Source organism: Drosophila erecta, unplaced genomic scaffold (genome assembly GCF_003286155.1).
Source record: "Drosophila erecta strain 14021-0224.00,06,07 unplaced genomic scaffold, DereRS2 tig00000021-arrow-pilon, whole genome shotgun sequence".
Taxonomy (NCBI): Eukaryota; Metazoa; Arthropoda; class Insecta; order Diptera; family Drosophilidae; genus Drosophila; species Drosophila erecta.
This window is the reverse complement of record NW_020825198.1, coordinates 19,302,871-19,325,707: the sequence shown is the minus strand read 5'-3', so window position 1 is coordinate 19,325,707 and position 22,837 is coordinate 19,302,871. Positions and strand designations below refer to the sequence as shown.

General features: G+C 39.3%; 1 protein-coding gene and 1 long non-coding RNA gene across 2 annotated transcripts; one reads left to right on the top strand and one right to left on the bottom strand.

Annotated features, from left to right (window-relative positions):
• Nucleotides 1-501: 501 nt before the first annotated feature.
• On the bottom strand, nt 502-1,379 carry LOC6545253. Its single transcript, XM_001973274.2, has 3 exons — nt 1,303-1,379; nt 931-1,248; nt 502-867 (listed from the first exon to the last, which is right to left on the bottom strand). The coding sequence occupies exons 1-3, from the start codon at nt 1,375-1,377 to the stop codon at nt 679-681; spliced, it is 582 nt and encodes a 193-aa protein (XP_001973310.1). The 5' UTR covers nt 1,378-1,379; the 3' UTR covers nt 502-678.
• Nucleotides 1,380-2,064: 685 nt separating this feature from the next.
• On the top strand, nt 2,065-5,000 carry LOC113563967. Its single transcript, XR_003407738.1, has 2 exons — nt 2,065-2,676; nt 4,937-5,000. It is a non-coding gene; the product is annotated as an uncharacterized LOC113563967 (long non-coding RNA).
• Nucleotides 5,001-22,837: the final 17,837 nt, after the last annotated feature.

Sequence of the window (22,837 nt, the reverse complement as noted above, 5' to 3'; positions counted from 1 at the left end):
GCACAATCGATTATTATGCGGAATATCAGGCTATCGTAATTTTTGATATTTCCGTTAAGCTTGGGATTACCCATTTTTTACATTATTTAATTTATAAACATAAATATTACAAAATATGACATAAGGAACGAATAAGATTGTTTTCCTGATTTAAATATTACTGTAGAACAATAAAACTAATCTAACAACTCGCTTCTTGGTTTGGGTTTCAGGTAAAGGTTGTCGTTGTTCAATTCGTTGCTTTTGATTAAAATGTGTTCTAATTCGATATTCACTAATTTTAAGTAATATAAAATTCCTTTATTTCATTTTATCCAAATAGGGATACTATATAGTTGCTATAGGTAGAGTCGCCATATGACTAGCTAATTAATGGAAAAGAAATCATAGTTTGGTCGTTTTTTATCATAAAATGTTATTATTATGGTTTTACACCAATTGTTTTCAATTTCTACTTACTGCAAGGGCATATAAGCTTCGACTTGCGAAAAAAAGCTTTGCTTATTTTAATTTGGGTAAAAAATGTTTTATTAACCGTAGTCGATGATTTGAAGAAATTTTGAGTCTGAGTTAGGATAATCTATTTTTAGTAAATAACTTATTCTTAGTTTTAATTTTCTATAAAAATTGCAAGACTTCCGAAGACTCATTATATTTTCCAATTGGACGTATAGTTTTTTATAGATTTCTATTAGGTTTATTATATTTTCGCTGGAATCTGGTAGACAAGCGACCCTCAATAAGGAACCGAAATGCTTTGCGATCCTTAATGTTTAAATGAGTATCCGAAAGGAAATTTGATTCCGGCATATAACTGGGTATAAATTTTGAATTAATTGTAAATCCCTTTACATAATAAAGTGTATTCTAAAACACAATTTTTAAAAACGGTATTAATAAGTTGTATACAATTTTTACCAGGATACTTACCATTTTCAACGGACATTGCAGCGGCAAATTGGAGATTTGACGAAGTTGAGTTGTAACCATTTTAAGAATAAAATTTTTTTCAACACTTGACAGCATCTGACAATAGTCTAGGTCTAAAGTAGTAAAGTTTGTCCCGTGGGAGCCTGCTTTCAGTGTCAAAATGAAAATGCCCTTCAGGTACTCAACATCTTTGTTCAATATGAACTCTGCATTTATTAACCCACTGCGGTGGGAAGTATGAGTTAAATTGCAGCTTACGTTCCTCACTAATTCTGGCATATAATTAAGGCATTCCATTTTCTTCATAAAAACTTCTTTCTATACGTGTAGATAAGTTAAAGTAGGAGCACTTATATGTTTCTTACCACTGACCTCTGCACTAACACTGCATAAGATTACAGTCCCCAGAAGCAGGTCAACCAAAGTTAAAAGCTTTTCGACGTTCATTCTAGCGGGAGACTAATTGAAGACTAAAGGCTATTGCCTTTTTTAAGCATTTATCTGTGTATATTGCTAAATAAATGATGTTTTAATGTGCTCAATTATTGTATTATCTAATTTGTAATCGCTTATTTTTGTTGATAGTTCATCAATATTGTTAATTTATTGGGATTTTTCAAGTTGGAGATGCGCAAAATGGTTACACATTAAGCATATCATCTAAAGTATATTAAAGTAATTTTGTTTTTATTGATCTTAACATTTATCGGACGGACGGCTGTCCGACTCGGCTTGCATCTAACAAGCAGAAGTCTTTGCACTAACTGAGTAACGAGTATCTGATAGTCGGGGAACTCGTCTATAGCATTCTATCTTTTTAATTGGCTAATGCAAGTAGACTTTTACCTAGTTTTGTATTAAAATAGCAAGCAATTTGCATTGCATACATTTAATAGCAACACTATATATCTTTATCTATTTTATATTTAAGAATTATTTATATTATCACCTATTTCAAAAGTAACGTTTTGTGCCGACCGTACGTTACGTGATTCCGGGCAGAGCTTACGTTTCACGTAGCTGTTCCGTTTGCCAACTCGTTTCGCGAGCTTTTTGGACCGGCGCATACGTAATTCCATCTCTCTCTTTTCTTGTATTCCACCCCCGCATTTCTCAATCTCTCTCGCCCTCTCTGCGAATTTTGCAAAACAAAACGGCCGGCCGTTTGGAAAAGTCGGAAGAAAGTCAGTTAGCAAGTGGAAATCACCGGAAAACCTACACAGCGCGGCAGAAGGAAAATAGTGAAAATCGTAGAAGCTTACACCGCAGACGGGAAATATAAAAAGCCAAAAAGCAGCTCCGACAAGCAGCGCAGTCGACGCTGGCAGCGCCGAGGGCAGATAACCATAGTTAATAACAATAACAAAGCGGAATAAAAACAAAAGAGCGAAGCACATGAAAAGATAATAAGTAGAAACCGAAACAAACAAAAAATCGCGCGTTTAATTAACGGACATTCGGCGGGAGCAGCGCGGTCGACGCCGCAGTCGCAGTTGGCGTCGCAGTCGCCGTCGCGCATTCGTGTGTGTTTGTGTGAGTGTGCGTGAGTTCTGTGTGAGCTGGGATATAAAACTGCAATTGATTGCAATTTCGGCGGCATTTGCAAAATAGCAAGCCGGCGAAGAACATAAATCAGAGAAATCAATAAACAAATACAATATACAAGCGAACAATAATATACTATTAAAAAACTTATACAAAAGCACAACAAATATAAAATCAGCACAACAAAAATACAGCCAAACGGTAAAGATACGAAGCTAACTCATTTGTGTATCTAAAATAAAACAAAAAACAATCGAAAAATGAAAAGAGTACTTCTTGCATTTGTGTGAGCGCAGCTGTTGATGAAAGTGAAGGAAAATCATTCACATTTTCTACGGGAAAATGGGAAAACAACAACAGCCACACACTCACACAATTGCAAAAGGAAAAAGAGCACAGAGAGCTAAAACTCAGACGACGCCAAGTTCTTTTTTTTCGCTTTTCCGTTGTTTGCATTTTATTTTTGTTTTCTGTTGTGTTTTTCGCACACAGGGAGGAAAACTCAGCTCCTTATAAGTTAAAATTTTGAATATACATCAAGTTTAAGTTTTCGTTGTTTAAAATATAAACTTTTTACAAAATTAAATGTTAGACGCACAAAACTAATGTTGGCTAAATACCCTATTTTTTTTAGGTATAACATACGTAATTTTACAAAAATATTTATTTACAACAACGATTAAGACCGTTTTTTGGTTTTGACTTATTGATTTTTATATAAATTATGTTAAGTTCCTTGGAATGGTAAATTCTTTTATAAATGTACATAAGTTCGAGTAAATATTTCTTCTTTCCTATTATATTAATCTTGTAAAAACGTAAGGGTCTGAGTAATTGTCACTTTCCACAGGGAGGAAATGGTGTTTTCATTTTCAAATTAAAGTTCGTTCAAGCTCATTAAAAAACAATGATAGTCAGTAATGCCAAGAAATTCCCATGAAGATAATTAACGACAAATATTTTGCATTTGTTGAATAAAGTAAATAAGCAATGAGATAGTTAAAAAGGGTTATCTTTGTTATTGTATTTTGAACATTTTGATTAAAGATTGGTATATTTTCCTCTGTGCACATTTACGAGTCAACTTTACAAGCCAGACAGCGCTGTTGCTTTCGCTGCTGTTTTTGTGAGAGTATCTCATAGCTAGCTGCAAAAAGTATCTAGATACTTTTGGCGAGTTTCCTACTCTTTTATCCGGCTGTCTGTTTATTGAGACCCCTCTTCAAGTTTTTTTTTCGCCTTTACGACTATATTCTTAAATCCATACATTTTAAATAGAAGCAATTTGAACTGTTTCGAAATATTTATATATTTTTCTTGCACTCGCATGTTGGCCAGCAGTCAAAGTAACACTCAACTTCAACTTCTGTCTGCGCTCTCTAATTGAGTTAGTCTGGCATTTGAATGGGAGCAGCAAGCACACGCATCGCTTCTGGTCGAAAGGGGCGGCATGGTATTAGCAGGCAAAGGGGGCGGGGCCGACCTCCAGACTCAGCGGGTGGGAAATCCGGGGGTGGCTCTTCCAGGCGGTCACAGCCTAACCCGTGTGTTAAATTATGCAAAACGCTAAGGGAATGCCGGAGCAGTAAGTGCAGAAATGTTTACATACTGCCAAACAAAGAATATTATTCATATTTGCGTGTGGGTTTGGAACTTTAACTTAATTCTGAATAAGTAATATAAAATAATCTGTTAAATTTTAATTCATTTATGTCTCCTTTTTTATAGTAAAAATTCTTTTTATAGAACCTTCAATGATTACTTTTCCTAACTACATCTTACCATAGTAGTTTCCCTTTGCTTCCTTCTGATTGAAAATATTAAATATTTCTATTTCATTAATGCAAATGGCATTTGCACTATTCCGTGCACCCACTGGTATCTCATTTAAATCTTCGCAAAGCACATTCATAAAAAAGGAACCTACAATTCCGCTCCAAGCTACTTTTTTTATCATGTCCCAGCTTACACGTTCAAACACATATATTTTTGGGCATTTTAAAGGGTTAACACACGCTTTACGACTGCCAAACTTTTCCACGTTGGCTTTTTGTGCTGGTCCTTTTATTTTGTGAAAATGTTTGGCATTTTTTGTATTAAATTGTCAGTGAAACGAGCGTTGGACCGTTTCCGTGGGGCATGGCAACAATTCAAAACGTGAACTGCCACTAAAACATGCCAAAAATCTGCGCATTTAAAATATTTGCCCCAGAGCCCATTGAGATCCAGCCAAGCGATGGATGGGTGGCAGAAGGGGAAGAGTGGGAAAATGCAGGCATTTTCCTGCGATTTGATTTAGTTGTTGTTGCCTGGGTTACACCTTTTCCCTCACACCTGTCGGCTGTGTTGCAAACAACACGTCTGCGTTTTGGGTGCCCTCTGCAAGTCCTTTGTTTTCTATTTAATAGCTGTTTTCGCCACTTGCACGTGATCAACAATTAATTGGCAATGTCTTTTCTAGGTTCGTCAAATCAAGCGGATCCCTGCAGCCAAAATAATCAGCAATCTGATGTAGCAAAAGCCAATAAAAATTACGAAAATGCAACCATTCCGTTCCGCGCCGTGCTAATGCAAACGTATACGATCCGAAACCGATAAATATAGAAATACATAAACCCAAGTGAAATTGCAATTTTACAGGCCACTAAAAACCAAATATACCAATTACATTGTCCAACAGAACATCAAAGGAACTATTTTTGGAGGTGAGTTTTAAAACCCAATTAAACAATGAAATGTTTCTTTTAAGGTATAAAATATACCTTTTATATTAGTAAAAGGGAATAGTGAATAAATTAGATTGCAAAGCGATAAGCCCTAATAATACTACAAATATTATTGCATTGTGATTACTTTCTACTGTATAGAATAACATTCATATTCGCAAAAGCCCTCGAGAAATGTATGTACATCCGAAGGACCTGAAAGATTGCAAATCTTATGAACGATAATGTTTTTGCACCCACACAAGACTGGACTTTCTCCATCAAGTGTTTCGAGCACAAGTCTGCTTCACAGCTTGGTGTTGTTATTTTCATATGTTGATTGCCTATAGCTTTTCCTGGACTTCTGTTTATCGACTTCAATTTGCTCTCAAACACCGGACCCAAAACTCAATTGGAAATGCAGGAAAAGGCAGGAAAATGGACTCGCACAGAGAGAGCGCGAGGGAAAAGCCTAGACGACGGGGACTGGGAAGTCGGGGGAGCAGGCGGAACAGGGCATAATCCAGAAAACACCATTCAAGGGCAACTTTCACCAGCTTGCTGGATGGTCGAGGGGCGAATGGGGAGGGGTGAGAGGTCAACCCACCCGGTGGCAACTGCCCATCCATCGCTTAACGTCCTCGTCTGCCATTTTCATTTCGACCAGGGAAAACTCTGCCGCAGTGGTCGGCCGCATTGGCAGTTTTTGGGTCTCCACAGACATCGGACATACATCACAAGCCCAAGTTCAAATTTCCTACTTCCTCTTTTCCGCCTCACCCCCTCCCCGATCAGGGCCTTCCCCGCACCACCGTCATCTTCGCCTCTTGCCTTTTTTATGAGTGGCAAAATTGTTGTTATTTTTTCCAAGTTTTCCCCAAAAAAAAGGAAATCGGGGAGAACGGCTAGCAAGTGTACTGAAGAAAAAAATTATATCTTAAGCGAATAAGAGTGGTAGATATGTACATCAAAATGCCTTGTCAAAGCTCTATCTTTGAGTAATTGACAAAATTGCCATTTTATTAAAATTTTAAAACCTCTAACTCAATAAATTATAAAAATGCTGATCGTGATTGCTAAATTGATTGCAGTAAACATCTCTTGGTTACATTTATATATATTTCAATTATTTAGTGGATTGATGTCTCTAAGACAAGCCAAACTAATTTAATGACTATGACTGACTGGTAGAAGTGGCTCCATTTTAAGAAAATGTAGATATTTTAGGCTTCTGAAACCGTATGTTCCCGTGTAAGCGAAAAATGAGGAAGAAAATTCTTAAAAACTGCCTGCCAGCAGAAGAAGCAGGAGCAGCAGCAGGCGGAGGAGCAGAAGACGGAGGCAAGGACATGGAGTGAAAACAGTTGCCGCCGTCGTCTGTCCCTGACGTCCTTCGTCTGTCGCAGTCGCACCTTCCATTCCATTCCACCCACCAACCACCCCCAAACGGCCAGGCATCCAAGTCCGTCGACCCGGGTTTTCCCACATAACGATGCAGCACCATCGGCTGCCCGAGAGGCGGGCGGCATTTTCAACAATTTCCACATTTTATCTAACCACCCCCAAAGTGTCGACTGCAGAATATACGTGTATATAAAAAAAGGGAAAATCCTGCGGGAAGAGCGCGACGGCACTGAGAGCGCGTCCAGAGAGCGAAGAGAGTCTCTGGAAAATGAGGTAAGCCGGGGGAAAAGTGGGGAAAATCAGACAAAGCGAGCGTAGACGCTGCAGACTTTGCTCTAGTGCTGCGTTGTTGTTATTTGCCATAACCTTGGCAAAAGGGGTAAGCCGCTTTGTTGTTATTTTGAATTGAGCTCAGGACAGAGACTTTCATTCGGCACTATACTAAATATGTTCTGAAAACCTGGTCTATTTAAGTCGAATTATTGGAATAGTGTTGCAGACATGTTAGAAATGAAATGTTTATTAGGGTATTTCTGGTGTCCAAATTGCAACCTTGCTTCTAAGAAACTTATTAGGAAAACTGACAATACTTCTGAAATAAATGACTTAAAACCATCTAAGTTAATTTGAATAAGTACATGAACATTAGTTAAAATTCATGAAACTTTAGCTAAAGGAGCCTAAAAAAACGAGTCATTTTATATTTAACTGTTCGTAGAACGCCAAAAATCCCCAGCACTTTCTGATTAAAATTCTCACCTTAGCCCCACCTGCAGCCTTTGCAACTTTTCCGCCAAAGAACATTTCAACTTTTTCCTCAACTTTTGTTTGTTAGTTTTTCTCTCTCCTGTTGCCATATTTCCTATTCTCTTCACCTTTGCACCTAGACAAATCACACAAACTGACACGAGCCAAAAATAAAGAACAGAGGAAAAACAATTCCAAAACGTGTTTAACATTTTCATCTTCATTTCGCATTTTAAACAATTTTTCTTGTGCGGAAGTTTGGTCTCCAAAGATTTTCTAACCCTTACAATGGGGCGAAAAGAGAGGCGAAAGAAGAGAAAATTGTTTTTCTTTTTGCTTTAATTTCGGCAATTTTTCTTGTGCCAGAAGAAAAATCGAGTTGTCGTTTGAGGGGTTCCGGCTTGCGTTGGGTTTTTCCGGCGAAAGCCCCCCGCGTTCAAAATTGGGGGTTGCTTTTGCTGCTTTCCTTCTGCTGCTTTCCTTCTTGCCTTTATTTTTTTGGTTAACTGCTACTGCCTTTTGCCGTTGTACTCTCCACTTTTGTTGTATGTTTATGCGCTACGCGTTTTTCCTAAGATTGACTTTGACATTAGCCCCACAAAATACGCACACTCACACACAATCACCCGCACACACGCTCACACACACATACTCGTATAGCTTTCGACACGCTTCGCTGTTGTTGTGGCTGTTGTTGTTGCTCGGGTTGTCCTGTCCGCCATGTTGTTTTATTTTAGCACATTTACGTCATAATGGCATTTCCTTCCGCTACTTTTTTCCATTCCTTCGGCTTTCCTTTTCAGCCCGAGCCTTTGACTTTTCCTCGTGTTGCCGTAATTTTCATTGTGTCTGCCTTGGAAAATTTATCTTAGGCCCTCGGCTGCCTTAAATTTTCTACTCATCTCGAGGTCCTTTCTCCGCTTTTATCGTCTGTTTGTTGTTGCTGTAATTGCCCTGCTTTATTGTTGCCATTCGCATTCTATTTTCCTGTTTTTTCAGCTCTGGTTTGGCTTGTATTGTTTGTTGTTTAGCTGTTTATTTAATTTGATTTGGCTTTGATTTTTATTAGTTTTCATGCATCGGTGACCTATTTCTGGTGTTAATTTTAAGGGATTTTTATACGCGGCGGCGGCAACATTCCCCTTTGTCTGCCAAGAAATAGTCAAATATTTGAGACTGTCAAGGCTCACACACTTTCTGCTAATCAAACACCCTTAATTTTACTTCAGGGCACTGCGCATAAATTGTTCTGAAACACTACTCAAATTTTCTCGGAAATTATATAAAATGATGTATTTTACTATCGTTTAAATCAATGGTGTTGGCTTTCAATTAATTATAATAGGCGAATCCAAAACATACTTTTTGCTGTTTGCAGACTTTTACGGTTTATTCCAATACTTTAAAAGGTATATCCTAGACTCTTCGCTATTTTATTCCAGTGCACTTATAGTAATGCAAGTTTCCCCTGGGCATCTCATCTATCCGTCGCTCCACCGATCCACCTATCCATCCATCCAACCCCTGCGGCTCGCAGGCCGCAGCATTGACAGGGCATTGACAATGATTGATTACCTACCCGAAAGTGGAAACTGTTTTTGGGGCTAACCAACATTAAGCGTTACCACCCATCACACACACCACCCCCTCCAACTGGCCCTCACTTACACACGCACACAGAAAAACGCCCACCGACACACACACACATTCGCATTGAACCTGCCACGCACAAAAAATTATTTCATTATCTTCGTCCGAATGCTTTTCCCCGATTTTTCCCCCCTCCACGTTAATTGTAATTACACCTAGATAGTCGCACGATTAGATTCAATTTGTGGGACCTCTCGCTTATCTCCTCTTTGGGCTCTCTTCTGAAACTAAGGTAATCTGATTCGCTTTTGTGTGCAGTACAATTTAGTTTTCAGGTGATTTTGTAATTTCAGTTGTACACTAAATTAAAGACAATTAAGGGGTCACAAGGCGGCTTGTTCTGATAAGTCTCGAAAAAGTGCCACGAAAGTTGGGCAAGAGTGATATGGGTTGTCTAGATTTATGAAGAGGCACTCATTGAATTGTGCCATAGAACTCGCTTGGTTGACAGTTAGTTGAGATTTACGATGGTGACGATGGCCACTCGGGATCTGAACTGCGAGTTGACAGAGGTTCTGGGCAATGGCTGGATCCCCGCGATAGTGTGGCAACCCTGGTCGGACGACAGAACTGTCGATATTTCAATTTATTGTCCCTTATTTATGGGTTGGCATATTGGAAGTGAGAATAGTAATGTTTATGAGCCCCACTTGCATACAGAATTTTACTTGCTTCATCAAGTAGTTCAAAAAGTAAAATAAACATTCGTTTTGCCACAGTTTCAAAACTGTTAAGGGAATTTTAATTAACATATATGTATAACAACCATTTATTTTTCAAACTTTTTCCTCAAAACAATATTTGACGCCTTGCATGTTGGATCCAAAATTACCCCCATCATATCATATTTAATTTTCGAATTTCTTCCTGCTTTGCTTAACTTACAACCCCAATTTAGTCCCCAAAAGTGACTTAAGCCAATGCAAGCGCCCTGCGATTGTGGGACCTCCTTGAGCACCATAATTATTACACTCCGATCCGCTCATTATCAACCCCAAAAAGCGGGCAAAGATCCCCGTATTGCGTGGTCCTACATCTGACACCCATCTGGGAGCTAGGGAACCCTTGTCAACCCAACCCATGACGTGTGAACGCCATTCGTTCCCGCCGAAGCAGTTCGGTTGACAATCTTTATTAATCAATTAAGCGGATGTAGGAGTAAATGTGTCTTCGCGTTGGCTCCTTTCGCAGCTCGGATGCTGTAAGTAATTAAATTAAAATGCGAGCATGTGTTTTTTCGTTCGTCTTCGTCTTCCTGGGTTTCGGTTTCGGTTTGGGTATCGGTATCGGTTTTCGGTTTTTGTCTTCCTGGAGGCAGTGGCTGTCATGGGGCATCCTGGATCCAGCTGCAAGCCCTGGGGGATTCACCCGCAGTCGGTTGACAAAAGCGCTGACAGTTTTGCCAGAGGAGGAGGAGAATCGCCCGAGAACGGTTGACAACGGCATTTAATCAATCAATTTTGAACGGTAATCAAGCGGGCAGCTTAAACTAAAGTAGGGGATGGACATTGGAATCCAAAGTCCAGGGACTCCCAGGGTCCAGGGAGCCGCTCTGTCGTCTTTGATTGATTGGATTTCCCTGGCCCAATGGATCACCGTATTTGTGCACTTCTCGCCCAAGTTTAATTTGAAATTATAAATATGTACGAAGCATCGGAGAAGTGGCAACAAAATAGGGGAGTTGAGATGGGCAAAAACATCTGGCGATTGAAAAAGTAATTAAGTGATTAGCATTGCCTCGCTTTTAGTTTAATTAATTTTAGTCATTTTTTTCGGTTGATGGATGAGGGGATTCGCAATCAATGAGGAGCTTATCAAGCTGAAATGATGGATAAGATAATCTAAGGAAAACGCGTAGCACAGATTAAGATTTAATCGTACAATTAATTAACTTGAGTTATCTGATCCTAAATGCATCATAGCACCATTTCGAAATCCTAGAATATTATACACAAAGAGTAATATTTTTATTGGTACTTATTGAATGATAAGCCTTCCATATTTGCATGATACGTCCAGTAAGACTTCATTTAGTGACAAATTTTAATTCGATTTTAATAATTATCTAAAATAAGCCTTCCTTATTTGAATTAAACATCTTAAGCAGTTGTTAAACAGATTTGAGACTCTTACGCCAAGCCATTTACGTAAAGATGAAAATTAAAATGCAAATTCCTAAACGAATGCTCTATAACTTCTCAGTAATTCCCATTTGCATACGAAACCTGAACCACAAGAAGCCAAAAAACCACAACAACGATCTTTTAATAAAACGAATTCATTTCGTTGGCACCTTTTCAGTCTCGGGGCAATAAAAATACCAAATAGATAATTAATAATGGGCCACAAATAATAGCAATAAAAATTAATAAGCATTAATGTGAGTTATGAAATGCCTGATGGCACTGGTAGTGGTAGAAGAAGCAGTAGCAGTAGCTCCTAGAAAACCCAAAAACTTTGCCGCATAAATTTTGATAACCTTTCGCGGGCAACAAATCAGTGTAACTGCAGTTGGGTAATTATTATTTATTTTATACCCTATGTGCTGTTCTTGTGTTCAGGTGCCAAGAGGCAACGAGGAGGAACTTTTGGGCCAAGTATTTATTACCGCCCGCTCGCTCGGTGTTGCCAACTATTTTGCTTATCTTTCTGGCTTGGCGAAAAGTTTTCATGGAAACAAAATAGACACAAATTTTTACAGCGTCGTTGTCGGCATTTTCCCTTTGATAGCTGGAAACTTGATTGGAATTTCGCTGCCAGACGCAAAACAAAAACAAAAAGCCTCGAATAAAAACCAAATTGGCGCTTGGAGATCAAAAAGGTGCCGCTGGTGAGTGTTAGACGACAAATAGACATTCGAGGGCTGCCCTTATTATTTATGCAAATGGCGCTGGTGACTTGCATAAGACACAAAGTCGCCGTTTGATGGCTCTTTAAACTGTTTTGATCGCTCTTTATCATCTTCAACTCCGCTCATTTGTATATTCCGAAGACTGCTTTCTGTTAATCAAGAAGCGTGAAGCGAATTATTCAAAATTGTGTGACGAATTCGCCTTTTTAGCCGATGTGCAACGGGTGCTGGGTATTTGTTTTATGGCCCTCTATTAGTCTCAGCCTCTGATTGATATTCACAATTAACAACAGCAGCTGGCTTGAAGTCCCCAAAAGAGAAGTGCAATCGAGGGGAAGGCATTAAGTACTCCGCTGACATGCAAGTGTTACAAATTATAATACCCTTCGCAAGGGTATACAAATGTGGGCAGTAATTGTAGCCATACAAAAAGCTATTTGAAGAAGAGGAGCGACTTAGAATGAGCCAAAGATCACTGGCAATCCATATAGTATATTTACTTAAAATTTGTTCCGAATCTTGGATTCTTAGGATCTGTAGGGCATTTTTTCATATCTTTTCTCCAAGTACATTTTTTAATAAAACTGCTTTAAATGCCTACTCCCCCTGACTTGAAAACGAATAAATCTTCGAGCATTTGAAAATTCTACGTATCCTTTATAACTGGAGGTTCATGGAGCATTTGAGTAGCCGGCTGGTCTGTCATAATACAATTTCCCTTTTGGCCGAGTAGAAGGCACAGTTGGTAGCAACACAATATGAAGTAGCAACGTTGACATCTCGTTGAACACCGAACTCGGCACAAAAGGAACTAACTCACACCATCAACTTGGTGCCCGGGGAAGTGCAGGCTTTTGGCAATTCAAAAATACAAAAAAAAAAAATGGAAACAGATCTGGGAAGAGGAAAATGCGCAGAGGCATATGCAGTTGGAGCTCGGAGTTGGTTTATTCGCTCTGCGGGGCGACACTTGCTGCCAAATTATTGCAATAGTCAGTCGGAGGTTGCCATGTTGCCCCATGTGTGTGTTTGGCCGGGCCACGCCCCCTTTGCCATCGCCGCCCCACAGTTTTGGCGGCACCATCATCAACGTTATTGCCGCAAAATGTCGCGCCGCAGTGGTTCTTTCAGCACGGCTAGTGTGCGACTCCTTTGGCTGTTTGGTTGTTTGGTTGTGTGGCGGCTGTTGCTGCTGCTCGGTTTGTTGTCGCACTTCATTTAAAACTTCATTACACGACGCCATCACCATCTCCGTTTTATACCCTTTTAAATTGGAATTTTAGTTAGCTTTAAAGGCATACTATTGACGAAACTATTTCGCTTCGCTTTTAAAGAAGGACAAACATATTTGTCACGAATATTGCTTGCAAAGTTAATAATTTAAACGAGTTTATATATCTGTAAGCCTGTCTATTAATAATTTTGGTAGTTAACAATCGTACAAACGCAAGATTATGCCATATATAAGAATTTTTTAATTTGCATTCAAAGATGGTCATACTTTTATCCATTGCTTTATTTAAATTCAGTTTGATTAAAAATAAGTTCCTTGAAGTATATCTCAAGCATTTCGAATCCCTAAGTCTGTACACTAAATGTCTTTCGTTATATTCACCTTAAATAAGTGAAGTATCAGGGAATTCTTCCTTAAAGGGTATCCATGTGTCTTGGATCATAAACATAGCTTTTAGTAACTCCTCCTGGCTATCTCATACCGTATAAGTTCATGTGTTCCAACAGCCGGTGCCAAGTGGCAAACTAGTTGAAATATAAAGCGTTTGTCTGCTTTCGTAACTGCCTGCGTAATTGAAAAATTATTTTATGGAAATTCCACTTACACACTCGCACACACACTTCGAGGGGAAACTTTAAAATTTAATAAACTTTTTACGCACCATTTATAACATTGCAGCAGCAGCAACAAAAACGTACGGAAAATCAACCGCGAAACATCAAAAGTCAATTTGTGTATATTTTAAAACTTTTAATGTACGCACAACAGCAGTTGAGGATGGTGGTGAAGGGCGGGGTCGAGAGGAAGGACATTGCAGGACATAAATGTGGCAATTTTACGCTCTTGCTGCGTTAAATTTTAATAACGGCGCCATTTTGGTAACGAACCAGAGATACGAACGACCATGAGTATCTTGGGTACACGGGGACATTGGTTTTAACATCCCGGCTCAAGTGGTTCAGAAAAGGATATAAAAGCATTTTTTGAGAATAAGCAATCGTATACCATGCTTAACTTTATGTTGTGGCCCTTTTATCTGCCACAATCATTTGATTTATTTTATTTGAAGGGTTAATTCATTGTGTTGGCAGAGATTCCAGAAAGCACGTACTTCTTGCGTACATTAAATTAACTTGTTTATAAATGAATTAATTATTTTTTAAATTCGCGTGGGTTCATTAAGTGTTGTTTGGTTTGTCTTCACATTGTTCCATAAAGTTGAAAATCGCGAATATTGCTTTCGCAAAAACCTTTTCACGAATACCCGCGCGTCACTCTGTCCATCAGTGTGCGAAATTTGGTGGCAGGCTAATAGTTGTGTGGTTCTGCGATGGTTTTTTGGCCAATTATGAAAATGACAGCCATGTCTGTCAGCCGATAGAGACTGCCCCCTCCATTGCGGTTACTAATGTGATTAGCATAATAGGCAATAGGAGCGACAGCAGCCGCCCAAATTAGTTTGATTAACAGGCCCTTAAACGGGCTTCGGGGGCGAATGGCTTTATTCAGGGCTCAAAAGCCTGACAATTTTTGTTGAAAGTGGTATTTGCGGAAAATATGCATAAATTTCACTTCGGTCGAGTGCATGTGACGGGCACATTGCTTGGGGATTTATTTATTTATTATGTTGTTAAGAATCAAAAAGCGTTGGACAAACAACAACAAATGCAATTAAAATTTAAAAGGCAAAATATGAAAACAGAGTGCCATAATACCAGGGCTTGAGTTTCTGAAAAGCACGATGAAGGGCGTTGGAAATGTATTTGCATATGTAAAATAAGCAAAATGTGTTTTCCATTTTTCAAGTGGCCTGTCACTGAGACACTTGAGCTTGGTCAACGACAACAAAATGCAAATTTAATAAAAACAATAACAATATGTAATTAAAGATATTTCGAAACTTGTTCACGAGCTAGTAAGCTCCCGACAAAGTCTTACTTTATTTCTTTGTGTAGAATGCTGCTTACAGCAATTAAATTGAAGTGCTTTATTGAGCTGTTGTGGCATTTAGGTTGAGAAATTTATAAAATATTATCAAATTACTTAAGCAAGCTGTATTACCAGAATTAAACGAAGTTATTGGTGGTCTCAATACAAGAGTATTTCATTAATAATAATAAATAAATACTACATGTATATTTTTAAATTGCAATTTCTTTAATCCACAGTGCTTTAAAACATGTAATTTAATGTAATATGAGACCATGGTATGAAGTTATTTAATATGTTATATCGTCCATCGTTCTTAACACGTATTTCATAGTTTTTGCCTGCTATGAGGCAATACTTCTTCACTCGACGACAAATCTATCTCCACGAACCCACTCCACCATTCAGATATCCATCCATCTCAGAAACGGCGGTGCGGGAGACACACTTACAACTGGAAGTGTTTCCTTGGGCAAGTGGCGTGACCAAACGCAGAGCAAGTGGGTCATCAGCGCCAAAATAGTGGGCCAGTCCATCTCATTTGTCACCAGATCGTTTGCCACTTGCCACTTGCCACAGTTTGCACATTTGATTGCAGGCCGGCGATGGATTTGGGCAATTTTTGCAACTTGTTTGCTGTTTAATAGAGCCGACACGTTCTGGCCAAAGTTGGGTGTGCAGTTGGCCGACTGGTTTTTCAGCTTTTTGTGGCGTTCGCACCTAAACCGAAATTGGGGAAAATAAAGTCATTTATTTTGTGGCCGGCTGGAAAATTTAATTGAATCGAGAGGATGGTGTGGGCACATTTCAACAGCTTTGGCTTAATTATAAGCCCCGAACACGGCGACACTCGAGATCCCCTTTCTGACCAGAAAATTTGATTGGACAATTCAGAAATTGAAAGAGCCAACACAAATTGTGCTCTTCTGTTATTGTTGCGTTATTATTTTTACGCATTATGTACACACACCTTTCGGGCCGTGTTTACATTACCATGAGGTGGGTACTTTGCCTTTAAGCCCCAGCTCTGCGTACCGCTCACGTTTTGGTTTTGGCCAGGTGGGATGGAGCCATTCGGATGGGGCGAGGTGGTGACCTCGTCGTTCTACAATTTCAATTTCAACGCCTTCTCAACAGCGGTCTCCAGTTACAATGGGCTGAGTCTGCTCGGAAATGGGGGGAAGTGCGGTGGGGATTTCACCGATTCGAGGCAGATCAATTGACAGCGGCTCAACTTTGTCATGCCTCGTTCGAAATTCTCATTTGCGTGGGCAAAATATGGTCGATAATTTCTTAAGAGGCTTTTTTCTCTCGATTCGACGGCGGAACGCAATATTATTAACTTGAAATGGAAACGCTCGTTGGGTGTTTAAAGCAACGGGGGTCTTGGTATTATTAACGCCGTAAAAAGAGTTGTCAAAGTAGGCGACGGAAATTATTGGAGCTCTTTGGGAGTTTATGAGGGGAATTGAATAGAATGCTGGGCTATTGAATTAATTTTTAAAATTCAAGGTTATGGGAAGATATGATTGAATAAAATTGATTTTTATAGCTAGATTTAAAGTATCACTTAACGGATTTATTGTTTGGCGGAGCATTACATTTATGGGACTGGAAAATATTCGGTTTCCAGCTGACCAAATGGTTTTCTGTAAATAACTATAAATGTTTGTTAACTCCTTTCTTTAACATCTAAATATTTAAATGCCCAAAAAGGCATGGTAACACAATCGTTTGAGTGAATGTTCACATAAAGCAGATCAACTAAAGCCGTAATTTAACTACGGATACACTTCATTGCACATTGAAATCCTGAACCCATTTTCATCATTTAACATCGCACTAGATCCGAAAACCCAGGGATTAAGGTGACTTTGTTTGATTCACCTGCTCAGAGTGACCTACTTCGGAACCACTGCATTAGCAGCAAAGCTCAAGATTATCGCAAACTAACGTTGACGCAGGGCAACTATGATATTATTTCACCTTCTTTTCAGGTTTCCTTTGACAAAATTCAGCTTTTCGGGGTGCCAAGCCCCTCCCCCTGGCTGTGAAGGTCATTGGGGGCCATCTTGGGCATATCAGTGCCTCAGAATCGTCAGCCATTAAAGGCGCAGTAGCCATTATAATACACAATAGTGTCATTGCCCAAACATCTATGGGGGGATGGAGAGATGGGGGCTTAGTTACATAATGGCGCCCAACAAAAAAGAAGAAAAAAACAGAAATGGTCACAAAAAATGTGAAATATTTAAGGCAAAGTGTCACATAAAAATGACTTATCTGCTAGTATCAAGTGGTGGGCGGCGTGTGGGGAGGAAAACCACTTCGCCACGCGCTGGAAAATTGTCAAGCGAGGAAATCTGGGGGTGGGGAAAAGCGAGAGGCGCTTGATGGCTGTTCGCTGGGGATTGGAATATTGCCCTCGAGCAGCAGCAGCGGCAGTCGAGAGCTTCACTGTGCTGGTCGTCATTTTATCTTTATGCCAAATCCAGTTGGGATTAATTGGTGGAGGCGAAAGGGAGTGCTCCTTAAAAGAGAAAGAGAGCGGTGCTTAATGCGGGAAAGAGATGCCTACAAGTCACCAGATTCGTGAGTGTTTGTAATTTAATAATGTGAGGCAGGCCCAAATAAGATTGGCAAGACCTCGCCAGCCTTAAATCGATATCATTGCCATTGCGGCAGTAACTTGTGGTTTATGTAGGGTGATAAGGATATTCCAGAATACTTCGCTTTTATGTGCCAATCATTCGTTATATCTATAGGGGTATGTCCCTTACGAGCCATAAAAATAAGCATATCTAATTCTAAACTAATTGTATGTATGATTGTAAGTGTTAATTTGTATAGGGTATCAAATATTCCCTAGTCAACTAAGAGCACATTGGTGTATTGTCCGACAAGTCACCCATGCACTGGGTCCATCATTCATTCATTCATTCAAGTGGCTCGCTCAATTTGCGCTGCTCTTGCTTAAATCGCATTAAATTGGGCGCCTGCCCAATGCTGTGTCAGCATACAATTTGCAAGAACTGTGCATAGATGTATTCGCCAGATACGCGTATATAGTATAGATAGATATATCAAATTGTACTTGTATCCGCCTCTAAATTGAGTTTTAGTGCATGTTTACCCACGCAAATTGCTCGACTGACTTTGCCATAAATCTAAGTGCGATTACGAGGGGAGTGGGGGCCTCGGTTTTTGTACAAAAGAAGTGGTGCGCTGGAAGGGGGGAGAGTGGTATCAGCAGCTCATATGCAATTTGAATTTTTTATTTCCCTTTTTATATGCAAAATAAATTATAAGTATTATGTACTTGACAATTTATTGCTGACTAGCAGACTTCAGATAGTCCAATGATTGATAATGGATCTGGGGGCGAATATTTATAAAGGGGAAAGTATGTATACCAATCTATATGTAGATATGGGTATACATTTGTGTATATAGGATCTGGAGCAACTGCAGTGCGACACAGTTTTGCCTTCTTGATTAACATTTATTGGCGCGTTGAGAGCAAATCAATCTCGTCGTCGATGGCGTCAGCCTTAACTAAATGGCATAGTCAGTTGAGAATGTAATTAGTTTACAGAAAATGCACTATTTTCAAGTCGAATTTGGTACTCACTGCAGAGATAAATAAGTACATCAAATAGTTTTACATATGTGCATGTATTTTAAGTGATCAGAAAACTCGTTCCTTCTTAGGCAACATTTGTTATCATGTTATAATTTTACCAGCAGCTGAATCATTTACTGTATTATATAAATCAACCAAGTCGCTTGTTCAGAAGTCTTTATTTTAGAGTATACTCTATAAAGCCGTTCGAGCGGCTCAAGTTGTGCCGACTTAACTAATTAAAGCAGCTCAAACAAATAGTATTTTCTTTACAAACTGCTGCCCCGCCCCTTTTAGCCTTCGGCCGCCCCCTCGAGATCTAAGCAAATGCAGTCGCTTTGGCCTATAAAAGGCAATGGGCTAATTAAAAGAATTTGCCGACTTGTTCAGCGCACTCACCCAGAACTCCCTCTCTTTCTCTCCACTTGTGTCTGTCTCTTTCCTGTGGCTGGAACCTAACTAAGTATGTTGTGTACTGATGAATCCGTTGAAAGAGAAATGCAAACGGATTTCTATGTCAATTGAGACGGTGATAGCTGGCAGAAAAAATTCACTCATCATAATTAAGTTTGGCCATTTACATACATATATTCCAGGTCAAAAAATAATACCTAATTGTATTTGTTGTTAAGTACAATGCACCCTTTAAAATAACAATATAGAGTGACCCACTTTCTGAGCATTTCAGCTATGTGCATCGTATTTTATCAGCAAAAGGGCTGTCTCGTCAATGCACTAGACTTTTTTCTCCATCCCAGGCAGAATGGGAAATTGTTTACAACTATTTTGCATACAAATTGCTTTAGTCAAGAAGTGGATAAAAAATAGTCCCCATATTGGAGCAGAGTCGTATCTGTGTACGTAAAATGTGCAAATGAGTCTAATATGTCATTGCCAGCGACAGACTTGCATTTCCATCATTGTCAGCAACAGAAGCTCAACGATATCGCATACACGGCGTATGCTTAATGTGGTGGGTGAAATCAATAGGCTTTTGTGTGCCAAATTCAATTCGGAGTAATTTGGGTGGTGAAAATTTAAGTTGGGCAATTGCGAGCCACACTTTCGCACCACCCGCTGGTCAGCTCATAAATTACACCCAAGTCTACCCCAAAATGGAGATTGACTAAGATAATACCACCCCGGAAAATCAAATCAAGACCGGGTAGAAGACAAAGCGACGTGACTAAAAAAGAACTCCCATAGAATTTGCATGTAAGAGTAAAATAAAATTTAATTACGCTTGTCGCCTGTCAGTCCTCATTAAACGAAAAGCGCCAGACGAGGATAAGGAAAGGAAAAGCGGAAAAGCGAAAAGCAGAGTTGCCGGACGAATTACACGAATTCAATTAAGGATCCCAAGGTGAAGGAACATTTGAGGGGGGTTCTTAGGTGCGAGGATTTGAATTTAGTAAGCCCGAAAGTGGAGCTCTTCCAATGATTCCGAATGGGCCATTGTACGTGGTGATGGTCAAATAAAAAGGGAAAAACTCCAGCCATGGAAGTGGCAGGCATAAGGGCGTGGAAATTAAAGTACATTTTCTTACAGAAGAATTAAACAATTATTGCCGTTTATAACCAACATTTTGATATAACTTTAATGACATTTTTTAAACCCTTTGCAAGCATTGAAGAATACTTTCTCAAATGTATATCTAGTTTTAAAATATTTAATATATTTATACTTAAGTGGTATTCCGAAAACTTTAATATAAATGCATATTCTTAAGTTTTCATGTATTGTTTTGTGAAATACTGCGTTAAATTTTCAGAAATTCTATGAATCTATTCACTTAAATAAATTATTTAATCGAATTCCGCTCTCACTCTGCTGTTATCATAACACGATATGATAATATAAAACGTGCAAAATCCTTTTGCCAATCAGGACATTCTAAAATGCAATAAGTAAATTATCCGGACGAAATGCCCATCAAATGGAATGGTCCCCATACGATAAGCAAATTGATAAATTATAGGGGGAATAAAAACAGTTGATCATAAAATAAAATTGCAAATTAGTTGCATATCAACTGGCCATTAGCATTTCGTTTTGGCATTTTAATTGAAATTTAATATGCCTATGGTGGCATTTTCCGAGTTTAGGAATGATGGCACAAAACTTTTCAAACTGTCAACGGAAAATTCAGATGGGATACGAGAAAGCTCTGCTCGACTCCGCTGCTTTGCATATCAATCTGAAAATCAATTAGAACTTGCCCGGCCACAGAGCCCCAGTTGTGGCAACTTTTTTCATTAAAAATAAGCGCCTGGCCGGGATTGGTGGGCCAAAAAGTCGAACCTGGTAGCAGGAAGTTTGCAAAAATGTATAATTACTGGCGTTTACGAAGCGCTCTTCTATCCACCGCCTTGCCGACTCCACTCCATGTTGAATATCTGTTTTTTAAAAGCAAAACCCGCTTACAGTTTACATTTCAAAAACAACGCACTCATCCAGGGCACGCATGCTTTATACACTGCGAGAAATTCAGCTTGTCATTTACATTGTCTAGGATCAAAATTATATTGGAAACAGTGCATACTGAATTAATCTTTTGGAAAACAAACCTTTACAACCTTTACATTTACTATTGTGTCATTTTTGTTGCCTTCCCTTTAATCTCAAATATTTTTTCCACTGTGCAAGAGCGTTGGTTGGTTTATAGAAAAAATTTGCATAAAGTGCGCATAAATTATGCCGTGAAAAAGTTATAATACCATACTTACAGGGTGAGGACGATGTCGAGGGCGGAGCGGCAGGAAGACGCGATGTGCGCCAGATATTTGCTGAACGAGTACGAGTATATCCTATCCGCGGCCCATCCTTCGCCAGGACTCTCAGGTGTGTCCGGGTGACACAAACTGAACAACTTTTCAGCACAGGGAGGCAGAGGGGAGGGGAGTTACTTGTGCCCTCCGATTTTGCTTACATTTAAGCAAAACACCCGAACACAAATACAAACTCCATGGCTGGCAAGCGGGCAACAAATTTGTTTAACAAAATTTTCATAAAATAATGCAAAAGTTTGTTGTTGCTATAATTCATTTGAAGGAGCCAACAGGACTCTGTCGCAGCTGTTGTCGCTCACTTGGAGTTTATTGCAAGGGAAAAGGGGCGAAAATACTTCCCCATTATCAATTCAGGGGAAAGCCCGGGAAATGGAAATGCCTTGGGGCAATCGGGAAAACTAATGATCTACTCGGGGCGAACATAGTTGGCTTCATTTGGAGGCAAAGTTCGGGATTAGTTTCGAACAGGGATTAAATATGCACATCAACTCAACACAACAGCTGTCACCAAACTTTATGGCTTGAATAATTGTTATGTGATGATAGTTGGAGTGACAGAGAATATTGGCTATCTACAGAACTTTAGATATTAGTTTAATAAAGCGTCTCCCATTTAAACAAATATAGTTGTAGGCTGTAAGAAGGAGCTGGAAATATTACATTAAGTCATACTAATTTCTTATAATATTAGGTTCTGCTGGGTTATTTGCCATAGCTTTGCAACTATTCGCAACAACCCCTAGGCGACTTTAAACTCTTTAAATCACACCACCTCTTACATAGTTAATGACCCTGACAGTGGCTTTGCATCCTCGCCATATCTATTCCGTATTCCGTGTAAAAAAGGCTAGCTCCACGCTTACCATATCTCACCCGATCCCTCCCCTTTGGGATTCGCACCAGCTGCACTTTAACTAAACTCTAATGCAAAATTCATGGCCAGGCAGAAAAATAGCCAGAGTGGCTGCAAAAGTGGGAGGATACGGAAGACTTTCTGCATTTGGTATGCAACCATGGTCGAGCTGGGTCTAGCCCGGAAAATGACCATCCAGACACTGCTGGTGACCACAACAACAACTGAGCTGAACCGAAACCATCGGGGGACATAAAAAGCCCAGCACGAACTGAACTCAAATTGGAGTGACTTCGTTGGAGGCTTATAAAAGTTGTATGAAGAATGTGAGCAATGGCTAGTCATTTTGAGTCCTCTGATTGATCGTTTGCAGAAGCAACTCATAAAACAGTCTCCAACTAATGGTGTCATAACTCTAAGCTTGTGGGAAACCAAAGTACATATATGACAGTCGGGCTATAATAATATTACACCTTAAAAGTAGTGCCCTAGAAATGAAATCAAGCCAACACTAATTCAAAAGTCTAGCACATTCATTTGGTCTGTTCGAGACTTTTGGTTTTATTGGGCATCAATA

Coding starts and splice junctions, on each gene's coding strand:
- LOC6545253 (XM_001973274.2), bottom strand. CDS start 1,377: ATGAACGTCGAAAAGCTTTTAACTTTGGTTGACCTGCTTCTGGGGACT. Junction 1,249..1,302: donor TATGCAGTGTTAGTGCAGAG/GTCAGTGGTAAG, acceptor CTACACGTATAG/AAAGAAGTTTTTATGAAGAA. Junction 868..930: donor TGCAATGTCCGTTGAAAATG/GTAAGTATCCTG, acceptor ATTGTGTTTTAG/AATACACTTTATTATGTAAA.